Below are 13,316 nucleotides of genomic sequence, written 5' to 3' on the forward strand. Positions count from 1 at the left end.
CGTTGCTGTTTTTTTTTGTCCATCCTGTTTTGGCCATCATCTATAAGTGTGTATGTATGCGTGTGTGTGCGCGCGATTTCGTATCAATTACGCCTTCTCGTTTGCGGAGACTGTGTCTTTCCTTTTTGTTAAACTTTTCCCTGTGGTAACTCATCCGACCTTCGCCGTCTTCATTGTTGTCGCTGCTAGATATGCACCTGGTGCTGATCTTCGCTGTGTGGTCGTGGTGGTTTTGTTGTTTGCTCAGGCGCGTTGCTCGGCAGCCTCAGCGTTCCGGTTTCTTGCGATGAGGTGATGGCGCGCAACTCCTTGACACCACCATTCTCTGTGAAAGGTGGAGTATGGATATGGCGTATGCTCACTGCTCTCTCTTTTTGATCTTCTCTAAACCGTCACGTCCTCATTAGATTTTGTCCTTACGATTATAATCGAAGCCTGCGCGGCGTTTTTCTCAATCTCTCCATGAAATATCACCATCACTGGACGTGCGTACACACAGGCCAAAGATACGCTTATAGAGACACTTGCCGCCACAGACTTGAAGCGCGGTGCCTCTGCGTGTGCGTATGCGTGTGTATGCGGCTTTTTTTTTGCTTGAAAATCCACGTGTGCACGAACTCCAACGAAAATTAACCGGAAAAACACAAAGTAGAGAGCAAGACGAAGATACGGCCGAGTAGAAGAGCCACTGATCGTTTTTGCCTGCTAGCTTGTCTGTTTTGCCACGCTCTCCTCTGCCCCCCTCCTCCCCTACCTCCGTTGTCATGCGCACGTACACACGCGTAGACAAATCGACACACACGCGCCTCTTTTCATTTTTCTCTTTCGCTTCCTTTCCACTTCACTCCGCCCCCTCCCTCCCTTTTTTTAAACTTTTTATTTGGACGCCCCTGTGTACTGGCTGGATGTCTGCATCGTGGCCATCATCGTTCTGTTCTGCATTGAGTCTGCATCGTTGCTCTCTTTTCCTTATGTCATTTGGATGTTGTTATTGGTTGAATGTAGCGCACCAGCTTCTTGGTTTCGCTGTTGTTGCCGGCTTTATCTGTGTGCGCGTGTGCGTGTTTTGCGTGCCAGAGTATATGATCTCCATCGCTGCCCTCGTCTCCCTGCTTTTTTTTCCGGTTCCGTTTCTTGTGCTCTTCTTCATGTGAGCCAGAGGCGAGCGGCGACAGCTGCCCAGCGTAATGGGGCCACCCTCTGTACATAGGAAGGGCTCTTTGTTTTGTTATGCAGGGCCGCGTCTCTCTCTCTCTCGCCCCCCCCCCTGGAGCGTGTGTGGGATCGTGGTCTCTTCTTCGACTCCATCAAGCGCTTTTCAGTTTGCATCATTGTTGTCGGTGTCAGCGAGAGAGCGCAGGCACACATGGGGAGTCAGCGCGCCAGAATGGAGATTCCATAGGCATAGTTTCTCGTGCTCTGTGAAACCAGTTCCCCCGCAGCGCTCCCCCCTAGGGTAGCGAGACACTTTTCCGCCAGCCAAAGAAAACCTTAAAGGCGCTCCGGAAGGATCATGAGAAAAAAAACGGCGAAACGCGGAGAGCACAACCATGAGCGATGCGTGCAGGTATGCGCCCTCACGCACGCATCCATTTCTCGAGAGCGAAAGCGAACAACAAGAACGCAAACAGCGCGACCTGTTTTCTTTGTGCAACACTTATTTTGTATCCCACCGCACGAATGCGTGTGTGTATGTGCGTGACTGTGTCTGCGTTGCTGAAGGCTTTTGTGTAGTGCTCACACCCTCCAACTCGCCCCTCTCGCACATTGTGTGGACGGCGTCGCCGTTACCTTGCTCCGCGCCTTTCGCTTCCGCACCCTACGTCACTCCTCACTCGTTGTGCATGCGTGCATCGCGCCCAACACACGCGGTGCTCGTTGCGTTGTGGCTGTTATTGACACGTTCTCTTTTTTCTGGTTTGCGTCTGTTGCGCCACCGCATGTCTCTAAAGACTTCACTCACCGTTGTGTATTTTGCGTTTTCTGTTTTTCTTTTCTTCTTCGTTTTACGTGTTTCTGTGTACCGAAGGATGCCTGTGCGGGTGTGCGTGTTGTAGTGATGGGTGGAGAGTGTGCGGCGGATCTCCCTCACCCTCTGTCGCCCTCCAAATGACGGATTCAGCGGGCGGAGAGCGCGCACGCACATGAAGGACGCAAGAGCACGCATCAATTAGGGAAGGACGCACTGTGTCAACAGCGAGTAGGCATGTGGCGCAGGCATCTGCATGCGCCCTCTTTCCTTCTTGCGATGCACTGTGAACTATGCAGTCAATCACCGATCTCGCTTGTTTACTTAGATTGCACTTGCCATCTCGATGACTATGCTCCCTCGCTCGCCCCATCTTCTCTCTGATTCAGGGTATATCTCTATGGGCCGCCCGCGTTTTCCTCTCTGCCACCCTCGCTCCATAACACGCTGCGTATGAAGGGTACAGTTTTGTGATGGACTCTCGCGCTTGATGCTGCTGGTACTTCCTCCCCCTTCGTGGGCGTGTTACTCACTTGTGCGTTTTCGTTTTTCCTTGTTTTTTTTTTCGTTTCCGTGGTCTTTCGAGGGTGCTTTCTTGATACCCCTCGTCTGCTCTCTACACCCCCTTACATTGTAGAAGTGGCGGCTCTCTTTTTTTTTGCTTTTTTGATTTACTTCGTCGTTCGTTGGCTTCATTCTACTGTCGACGTCTGCCTGCACACGCGAATGCATGCATGCCCGCACCTCGCACTCGGTGCGGAGTACGGCTGAGGGAGCTGAGGCGACCTACTCCACAGAAGGAGAGCTTTCGTGTTGACAAAGTTAGAGGGAGTGGACGGACGAAAAATGAGGGCGAGATGGTCATCAGCGCCGACACGCCCCCTCTCATTACCTCCCTTCTTCTACCATGGATGTCGCTGTGTTTCTTTTTTTTTCTGCCCTTTTTTCCTTTTGTCGGTGTACGTGCCGCTGTGTCTCGTTGATGTCCTTGTGTGCACGAGTGGAGTACGTCAGTGTGTGTTCTCTCTCCTGTTTCTGTGTGCATTTTTGTTTTTGGGCGCGTGCGCGTGTGCGTGCTTCGCCTTTATTATATAGCTCTCTCCATTTTTCGATGATGCTGTTGTTCCTCTCTGTGGCTCTTTTCTGCCTCACCTATTCATTGCTTGTTTTCCTCACGTCCTCTTCTTATTGTTCTCTGTTCGCACTCGGTTGACTTGTCTGTCTCTGTGTCTGTGTGCACCGTCGGCGCGCGTCTTTCATGCTCTCCTACACACACGCATATATATATATATATGCGTGTATATGCCATGTATGTACACGTGTACATGCACACGTGCATCCGCCGATGCACGTAATGTTTTCCCTCGTGATGATCAAGGACAAAGAGATCACTGAATTTTGGAAAGAAACAAACAGAAAAAAAAACGAAACACAGAAACACAGCGGAGCGGCAACACCCTGCGCAGAGGGTGCTGTTCAGCAACCACCAACTGTGCGGGCTCCTCTGTGTGTGATTGGTGTGCGTGGGGGGAGAGAAGGGAATGCAGCAGACGAAACGACGACAATGCCGAATCGGGCCGATAAATTCCGCGTTGCTTTGAGGGCGTGAAGGTCTCGCCGTAAAAAAAAAAAAACAGCCCAAACTCTGCACGCCCCTCATCTTTCCGTGTGCCGGCGTGGAACGCTGTATGCTGCTCTCTCCGCCATGGATCTTTGTGTACAAGGCCCTCAATCTCAGCTGTCGAGACGGATTGTGAGGCGCCGGAAGGACTGCATGACGGCAGCCATATGCGTTTCGCACTGACGGATGCATGAAGGTTGTTGGTGGTGAGTACATTGTCCCCACTTCACCCCATCCTGTGGCTCCCTTGCCCATGTATCGTATCATCGGCGTCTCTCGCCTTGTCAGCTCACATTTGCATGGCCGAGCATTCCACTTCACCAACCCTACGCCGCCCGTCATCTCCCTTATCTCACTTTCTTCCACACGCACACGCACTCACAGCTGAAGCGGGCAGCGCCCCTTGGCCGACTTTCTCTCTCCAACGTCATACACCGACAACACAAGCAGCACTTGCGATCCTCTCTCCCCTCTCTTCTCCCTCTTTTTATTCCGTAGCAGAGACACACGTATCTCGAAACGGAAACGAAGACGTTTTTTTTTTGTTCGGCGAAGCATGCTCCGCGCGACTGCATTGTCATTGGGCAAAGCCCTCGTCATTGCTGAGATGGTGGGTGGGAAGGTCTCACCAGCGACGCTGTCCGCCATTACAGGGGCCGCGAAGGTGGGCCCGGTGGCGGTCCTGGTGGCCGGTGCGTCCGCCAAGGCTGAGGCCCAGGTGCTGGCCAAGATCAAGTCTGTAGCGAGCGTGCTGGTGACGGTCGGGGAGCAATACAGCCACGGCCTCCCGGAGGAGTACGCTCCGCTCATCGACGTGGCGGTGAGAGCGAACGGTTACACGCACGTATTTGCCGGGACTTCGGCATTCGGCAAAAATGTCATCCCTAGGGCGGCAGCGAGGCAGAGCTGCATGCCCATTCCCGAAGTCACGGAGATTGTGGACGAGAACACGTTTGTGCGGCAGACGTACGCCGGCAATGCAATCACGACCATCAAGTCGTCTGACAAGATCAAGTACTGCACCTTGCGCGGTACGGCGTTCGAGCGAGCCGAGTTGGACGGTGGTAGCGCCGCAGTGGCGGAACTCGCCGCGACCCCGGAGGTGGGTAAGGCAAAGTTTTTAGAGGACCAGCTGTCCACCAGCGACAAGCCTGACCTGATGACGGCGGCGACCGTCATCTCCGGCGGCCGAGGTATGAAGAACGGCGATAACTTCAAGATGCTCGAGGAGCTGGCCTCCCCGCTGAACGCAGCCGTCGGCGCTACCCGCGCTGTTGTGGATGCTGGCTACGTGCCAAACGAGATGCAGGTCGGCCAGACGGGCAAGACCGTCGCGCCGAACTTCTACCTCGCGTGCGGTATCTCCGGCGCTATCCAGCACGTGGCCGGCATGAAAGACTCGAAGGTAATCGCCGTGGTCAACACGGACGAGGAGGCGCCCTTCTTCCAAATCGCCGACTACGGCATTGTCGATGATCTCTTCAAAGTGGTGCCGGCGCTAACGGAGAAGGTCAAGGCGGCTAACGGCAAGTGAGACCTCCCCGCAAAACGGATTGGCGCATACGATGCACGACAACGGAGAGGTGAGGACGTTGCACGAGGCGCGTGACGCAAGGAAGGCGGACTCGAAGTACAGCGCTTATTCGTGGACGCATCGTCGGCACAAGTGCTTGTGTCTCGACCATACAACGCGGCCCTCACTCCCCACCACACACGGGTCACTGCAACTTTTTTCTTTTCCTTTGTATGTCGTCATTCACATTCCCAGTCTAAGGGGCGGATGTATGAACCGGAACGAAGAACGCCAGCGCTGGACAGCTGTTATGCGACAGGGCAAAGAGGTTCTCCAAGGGCTGAACACAGGTATGTGTCTGGGTGAGTGGGCCATGAGTGTGTCTCCTTATGTATGTTCGGCTTGTATGGCAAACACGCACTCGTGGCGCACCCATCGACCCGAACCCTCTCCCGCGTTTTTACACCTTTTTTTTTTGCTTGCGGCTCCATGCTCCTGACACGACGGTGGCCCGTCGCGTGCATCTCTCCCGTTCAGAGTGTCGGTGGCCATTGTGACATGGTGTACAACGACGAGGTGGTCGTGACTGCAAAGCCAGCCATGCCAGAGGCGCCGACGCTAAGTGCATGGACGGCGGATCTGGTCGCCGGCCTCAGACGCCAGGCCGCCATCCCCCGAAACCGCGCCACATGCTGAGACAAGAGGTTCTTGGCAGCAACGGTCCCACATCAAAAGAGCGCGGATGCTGAGCTTGCAAGACGACAGGCGACCATGCTCCCCTGGCTCCGCACGGGCACGCGCCCGCACTTTGGATCGCTGCAGCGGCGGGTGGCTGTCAGCGACCACCATGGGGGGCGAGGATGGCGTGCTGCCTGCTGTTCTGCTAGCACCGCAGTACTCCCCCCCTCCACCGCCGGAGCCTCTGCCCCGAAACAGGGCCCGGGGCCGCGGCCCCGCTTCGGATCAAGGCACGCAATCCGGCCCGGTCGGTGTGGCTGCTGATCGCGCAGCACGCATGCGAGGCAGAGGGACGAGGCAAGGGCAAGAGGAGCCCGTGAGGCGCACGGCCCGGCTTGACGGCAGGAAGGCTCGGAGTTACTCGTGGTGCAGCACGAATAGGAAAAGTGTGTTTGCATGTGCGGAGTTGTTGGCATGTTGGTGGCAGAGCGGCTACGTCGCCGAGAAAACTGTGTTTCTCCGAAGGAGATGCCCCATGATTTCGCAAAGAAAAAGATGTGAGGTGGCGCGCAACCTGTGAGTGAAAGGCATGCTGTCTACGCATCGCCGGCTTCCCCAACTGCTTCCCTTTCGTTGTGTGCCCCCCAGCGCGCACACGCCCCTTGCATGCGTATTATCACGCGCATCGGCCCTTCGTGTGTGTGTGTGTGTTGTTGCTCAATTTGTTTTCTGTTTTTTTTCCTCTCTTTTCCGAGTGGGACCTCCATCTGCGTCCCTTTTCTTTTTTTTTTGTATGCTTCTGCCTTTGTGCCCTTCTTGACGCGTCTTTGTTGCCGTGGCGGAGAAACAGCCGAACACGCCGGGAGGTGTGTTCGGGACGCTACAGACAGCCAAAGAAAAAAAAGCAACCAAGGTAGGCAAGACTGGAGGAAGGGAAAGGAGGAAAGAGAAGAGGAGTGGGGAGGGGAAACCTTAGAAAAAGGGCGAGCCCGCCACCGCGGGCGTGTCGGCATGAGGGGTCATGTGTGTGGGTGGGTGCGGGGGGGGGGTCTTTCACGGGCACGGACGCAACGGTTTCTCTCTCTCTTTGTCTTTTGTTGTTGCGTTCTAATGGCTCTCCTTCCGTGCTGTTCTCCGCATACAGGGCGCACGCACGCACAAACGCATATGCGTAAGTACATGTGTACGTGCATGTGTGTGTGTGATTTTGCTTGCTTTTTTTTCGAAGTATGGCGTCTCTCTCTCATTCTCGTCGGCACATTTCGTTGTGGCGGTTCCTCTTTTGTGTTTACCTGTGCTGTTGTGCATGTCTATGTCTCTTCATCTGTCGCTGCCTTTCTCTGCGAGTGACCCTCTCGTTTTTCGTTTTTATTTGCGCGTCTCTGTGCGTGGCTGTGGGCGTCCTTGTGTTGCGCGTCTTCGCGATTTCGTCTCCCTTCTCATCAACCATGGCATCACAGCAGGCACGCAACGCCCACCAACAGAACAACGGCTGAAAAAAGAGGCCCAACCGGAAAGGCGAGTAAGAGGAGTCTCGCCAGAAGCCGACGTATCGCAGCTCTAGCGAGTACTTCATGAGCGCGTCAATTCTCAAAGAGTCTCACAAACGCCGCCACGAACGGACTCAAGACCTCCTCCTACCGTTTGTTCTCACAACACACACCTTTGCTGCACCGCCATCTCCCCCCCCCCCAACACACACATACACACAACCTTCCCTGCCTTTTTCAAGACACGCCCACCCAACCCACGCCACGCACATGTTTCGGGAGTGCCACAGGAACGTTAAAGGTGAACACGAGTAAGTCTGATCTCTGCCGCCTTGAAATTCCACGCAACCACCACCCGCTTCCCTCGCCTCGTGCACTTCCCGCCCTCTTAGCATTCGCCTCTCTGCTCTCCCTCTTGATGAAAAAAAAACGACCCGCGCCATGTTCCGCGCCTTTACATCCCCGATTCTCGCCAAAGTACCCTACNTTACATCCCCGATTCTCGCCAAAGTACCCTACGCCACCCTGTTTGAGTACAACCATGTCCTCAAGAAGGTGTTTGAGGCACAGCCGTCAAAGGTGGCGCTGAGATGTGAGCTGCCGGGGATGCCCGAGATGCAGTTCACGTACGGGCAGCTGCAGCGCGATGTAGTGGCCATGGCGGGCGCGATGGTTCGGCGCAAAGAGGCGGTGGCGCAGGCGCGCGGCGAGACTTCGCTGGGCTGGCTGCAGCCAAGCAAGCCGGCGCACGTGCGCAGCGTGTTCGCGCAAGGCGAGCGGACACCGAGCTGCGACTACATTAAGGACACAGGCTTCTACACGACGTCCGTGTTGTGCGGCCCGGGGTACACGTATGTTGTGTCGCTGCTGGCGAGCTGGTCGCTGAACCAGCTGGTGACACCGATGTCCGTGTCTCAGCGGTACAAGGACGAGCTGATGTACGTGCTCGAGCACAGCGGCAGCCGCAGCATTGTGGGCGACACGAAGCTGCTGAAGGAGAAGTTACCTGCCGAGTACGAGGAGCTGTACGTTCGCGCTGAGGCGGGCATCGACAAAATCCCGCGACGTGCGCCGAGGGAGCCGCGGCTGCACAACGACTCCGACGTTACCTCCAACACGTTCCTCGTCGACACCGTCTACGACGCCGCTCTTCTTGTTCGCGACATCACAGCAAAGCGTGATATTAAGGGGACCGCCACGCTGCAGGCGGAGTGGCTACCGCCCGCGGAGAGCGCCTGTTCACCGATGCTGAGCGCCGAGGATGTCGTGAAGCGTCTCGACGACGAGAAGGCCGCCGCCAAGGCTCGCGAGCTGGATCGGCAAGCGGAGATCGCGCAGCAGGAACATCTCCGCCGGAACCGAGCGCCAACGGAGGCCATGGGAGGCGCTGATCCTGCGGGGAACGACGGAGACGGTGAGAGCCTCTTCTGCTTTGACTCGGCGCACCTTGATGAGCTGAATCGCGTTTACCAGCGCTGGTACGCCATGCCGTCGGCGCGCCCGACCAAGTACGATGACTGCCTCATGCTGTACACCTCCGGCACGACGGCAAAGCCGAAGGGCGTCGTGCATACCCACGCCAGCGTGGCCAACATGGTGAAAGTACTGCAGGATGCGTGGCAGTGGAGAGATACGGACAGCATTCTTCACGTCTTGCCCTGGCACCATGTACACGGCCTTGTAAACATCCTCCTGTGCGCCCTCGCCTCGAATGCGCGTTGCGTAGTTACCACCTTCGACGACGCTGCGCGGGTGGCACATCGACTAGAGCAGGGCGACATCACGCTCTTCATGGCGGTGCCCACTGTCTACGTGAAGCTCAGTGATGCTGTGCAGCGCAAGTTCAGCCCCATTGAGAAGACCGGATTCCGAAAGGCTTGCATGGAATCTGTGCGCCTCATGGTCTGTGGCAGCGCGCCTCTGCCTGTGCCCACGCTCAACCAGTTCTGCGAGCTCTCGGGTCACACGCTGCTAGAGCGCTACGGCATGACGGAGATCGGCATGGCCCTCAGTCAGCCGCTTCACCCCATCGCCGACCGGCACCCCGGAACCGTAGGCTCGCCGTTGCCGACGGTGAAGACGTACGTGCACCAGCCGGAGACGGCGGAGGCGATGGAGCAGGCGTCGGCAAAGGAGGCGGAGTACGACGAGGTGGGCAGCCTGGGCATCGCGTCGGAGTCGCTGTTCGACCGCTACTGGAACAGTGCGACAGCGACGAAGAAGGAGGTGCGGACGAACGGGGCAGGGATGCGGTTCTTCGACACGGGCGACACCGTTGGCGTGCGGCTGCCCGCGGGAAAGTCTGCTGTGTATACAATTCTGGGGCGGTCGAGCGTGGACATCATCAAGTCGCGCGGGTACAAGCTCTCTGCGCTGGAGATCGAGGCGACGCTGCTTGCGCGCAACGACCTGTTTTACGAGATGGCTGTTGTTGGCGCCGCGGACGCTGTGCAGGGTGAGAGCGTTGTGGCGGTTGTCGCGATGCAGCCGGAGGCGGCGAGGGCGCGCGGGATCACGTTTGGCGAGGGCGCCGCGTGGCACGAGACTGCAGCGGTGACGGAAGAACTGAAAAAGGTTGCCCTGCAGCTGCTGGCACCGTACAAGTGCCCGTCGCGGTACATTGTCGTGCCGGAGATCCCGCGCAACGCGACGGGGAAGGTGAACAAGAAGGACCTGAAGAAGGCACTGAACCTTGCGTGAGATGCTTTATGCTCCGCATGTGGAGAGTGTGAGCTGCGGGGAGCAAGAGATGGACCGTGCAATGCGCGCGACGGAGAGTCCCTCATGCTCTGCGTGTGTGAGGGCTCGTTGTGCTGTGAGGTCGGCGGCGCTGCTATGGTGCGCGTGTGCTCGTGGCCTTTTCCTGGTGGTCACCAGAGGAGGAGGCGGGGTGTTTACTGGGCTGATGCCTTGATGACAGCTGCAGTCCCACTTGTGCACTGATTCTCGTTTTTATTGTTTACCTTTTCCCAGCTCCACGCACCACCTCTCGCGCTTGTTGGCGAAGACCATGACGTGCTGAGCGGCCGTTTTTTACCACCATCGGTGTATGACGAGGATGTACGGGGGGCGCCACCCGGGAGAGGGCACGAGCGCCTACGTCTGAGCAGAAGGCGAGGAGAGTGTGTCTGCACATAGAGACACAAGCACACGCGCGCATGTGCATATACAAGACACTGCCCTTTCTCTCTCCCTCTCTTTTTTTTTGAGTATCAACACTCGAACGTTTTCTCTTTGTGTGCTCCTGCGGGTGCGCGGTCGATACTCATCGGAAAGGGAAGGGGAGAGGAGGGAGAGAGGAGGGAGGGAGAAGGGAGGAGGGCGGCGATGAAAAGACAGAGCGGCGTTTGGCGCCACGACGTTTGGGGTAATGTCTGTCCGCGTGCGTGAAGCCCCTCCTGGAAGCGGGTTCGTCTGACGAACTTGCGCTCTTGTGACTGGTTAGTGCGCCGAATCGCTGCCTGCAGCGACTACCATCGCTCCTGATACTTTTGTATCTCGGCACCTTGCCGACCTTGAGCCGCCATCCCGCAGCTCCGCTTCTCCCTCATGACTCCGGGCGAACCACTTCGATAGCCCGCCCCAGCGCATCTCGTGCACTCCGCTTCACATTCTCGTGGCTCTCGTTAGCCGCACAGCCGCTTCACTCACCAACACATGTGCACACAGTTGTGGGCTGCACGTGTCCAAGAGTGGCTGAGCGGCAAGCATCCACAAAACAGGCGCACAGAAACGCATTCGTGAAGGAATGTCGGCGAGGGGAGACTTCGTTTTTTTTTCTGAGTGCGTACGTGTGCGTGTGCGTTTTGGAGCCCGAAAACTGAGCAGATCTTGCTGGCTGTCGGAGGCAAAGAGACGGCCACACCTCCTCCACAAAGAGCGGTTTGATGCCTCCTCCCTCCTCCTCCCCTCTCTGTCTCTGTCTCGCGCAGTGAGTCTATGCGTCTCGCGTTCTTTTGTTTGTTTTCCCCGCCCCGTTTCTTTTGCGCCACGTCGGTGCTCTCCCGTGGATCATTTATGAGGCCCTCTCTTCCTCCAATCTTCGACTCCTCGCGCCCCAACCCCTTGTCGTCTTCCCACCTTGCCCTTCTCCTTATCGTCCGCGTGAGGCCTCCGGTCTGCTGAAGCGGGGCACTCCCAGGCGCAGGAGGGAGTTCTAGGTGTTTTGCGGTTGTGATAGGCCCTGGTGCGGCTTGGTAGGCGTTCTGTCCACCGTGCGCAGCAAGACACCAATACAAGCGGTTGTTCTCGAAGGATTCCCGCACCTTTCGCGGGATTTTGTTCCGCTGCCACCGTATTCTGTATCACATGATTACCGCTATGCGGCGCCACCCGACTTGCGCGGCCGAGCGCTTCGTATAGATGCTCCTGTATCCATACCGTATAATGAACCTAAACACGCACCCTCCAAGGTGCAGCGCAGAAAGATTTAGCCATTCTTTTTGGTAAGATTGATGCCGCCACCGGTGCAGCCGCATGAGTGCGAGAGGAAACCCTGTGACTCACCAGCAGGGTCATCACACCCGCGACGGCGGCGGCGATGCGGCGGCCGCTGCTGCTACTCTCCCCCGCTGGCCGTTTCTCGCACTCAGCAACTCATTGGTGGCATCATCGTCGGCGACAACGGTCTCGCTCATGGCAACCTCGCAGGCGGCGAAGCCGCCAACACCATCGATGGCAACAATGGTGGAAGCGACAGTACGAATCGAGCACTTCCGGCGGATAGCCCACAAAACCTCTACGCACCGAACAATCTGCGTCGGCCTCTACAACCGCTGGATCGCCTCGTCGACCCTGTCGTCCGGTTCTTGCGGGTGAACAACCTCTACGCCTCCCACAGCGTCTTCCGCGACCTGCCGCACCCGAGAATGGCGCCACACGTGCACGGCCAGAGAGCGCATCGCATACGAAAGTTGATCGGCTAATTCACGTTCCTCTCCCAGAACTCGGCAACGCAGGTGACCCAAGTGCGACTGCGGCTGCCACTTCCGAAAAAAAAAGCAGGCGTGATGGCTGGATGCACCGCAGCCGGCGCGGAAGGCGCGCTTCCTCCCTTCGCCACACAGACAAAATGGGGCACATCTTCTTCAAGCACCAGACGGCGCCGGTAGCGCAATGCTGGCATGCGCGGGCTGCAGAAAAGTGTTCCGCGCTGTTGCCGACAGCACGGACGCTGCCGAGCGCACCGCGTGCGAAACCGCTTTGCGTGTCGGGACGTTTTTTGTGCGAGGGAGGCTCTCTTCTCCGCCAGTTTGGAGGTGGCTCGATGGCGACATGGACGACAGCGGCGGCTGTGTCGCTCCCGGTACGCCTGGTTGACCGACTGTCATTGTGACCTGAGGAAAGTTGCAGCTCGTGGATGACCGTGTGCAGCGAGTGCACCGGCGCCGGCAACCGTGTGTGCATTCCTTCACCTCCCAGCTGACAATCGTACACCATATCATACCAGACCGTGAGTCCGAGAAGTTTTTTTTTTTGATGCACCACCAGGGCGTGTGCTGGTGGGAGAGGGCGGTGCGTTGCAGGAGATGGCCGCCCCGCGGTACACAAACTTGTGAGCTGGAGAAGCGAGACGGCCACCGCCGAAGCTCTACGGGCATGTCCGCGCACGGCTGTCGGTCTCTCTCTTTGATACCTTGGCGAGCCTCCTTCACGGCACTAGTGCGGTGGCCCCGCCCTTGTCCGCTTCGCTGACTCCACGCCTTTGCGCATGTCGTGTTCCTCTTCTCATGTGCATCCAGGCCCCAGCAAGTCGAGAGTCTCCCCACCCCCACCCCCTACTCGACAAGATACAGTGGGAATGTCGAGCAGTGCGCGCATGGTACGCAGCGCAGAAAATTAAGCTGCTCATCTGCGTGCCTTTGTGTCTGTGCGTAGGTCATCCCATGTGCAGCACAAGGCGTCACAATTCCTGGCTGGCAGGTGGGCGTTTCAAGCGGCACCTCTCGTGTCTTTCAGGTATTGCTCCTCAATCCTAGAGAAGTGCGGGATGTGTTCGCGCCCCTCTCCGCGCCCTGTCTCTGTCTTCGCTACCTGTCTCCACGC

At 57.4% G+C, this 13,316-nt stretch overlaps 2 protein-coding genes across 2 annotated transcripts; both read left to right on the forward strand.

Moving 5' to 3' along the window:
- Positions 1 to 4,146: 4,146 nt before the first annotated feature.
- Positions 4,147 to 5,124, forward strand: LINJ_28_1240 (putative electron-transfer-flavoprotein, alpha polypeptide; the record flags this gene model as incomplete). The annotated part of the gene is made up of 1 exon (XM_001470115.1): positions 4,147 to 5,124. The coding sequence occupies one exon, from the start codon at positions 4,147 to 4,149 to the stop codon at positions 5,122 to 5,124; it is 978 nt and encodes a 325-aa protein (XP_001470152.1).
- A 2,636-nt stretch (positions 5,125 to 7,760) lies between these two features.
- Positions 7,761 to 9,971, forward strand: LINJ_28_1250 (putative long-chain-fatty-acid-CoA ligase; the record flags this gene model as incomplete). Its single annotated transcript, XM_001470118.2, has 1 exon — positions 7,761 to 9,971. A coding segment is annotated over one exon (2,211 nt), but the record flags the coding sequence as incomplete, so codon positions are not given.
- Positions 9,972 to 13,316: the final 3,345 nt, after the last annotated feature.

The sequence above is a fragment of the Leishmania infantum genome, chromosome 28 (genome assembly GCF_000002875.2).
Source record: "Leishmania infantum JPCM5 genome chromosome 28".
NCBI classification, from domain to species: domain Eukaryota; phylum Euglenozoa; class Kinetoplastea; order Trypanosomatida; family Trypanosomatidae; genus Leishmania; species Leishmania infantum.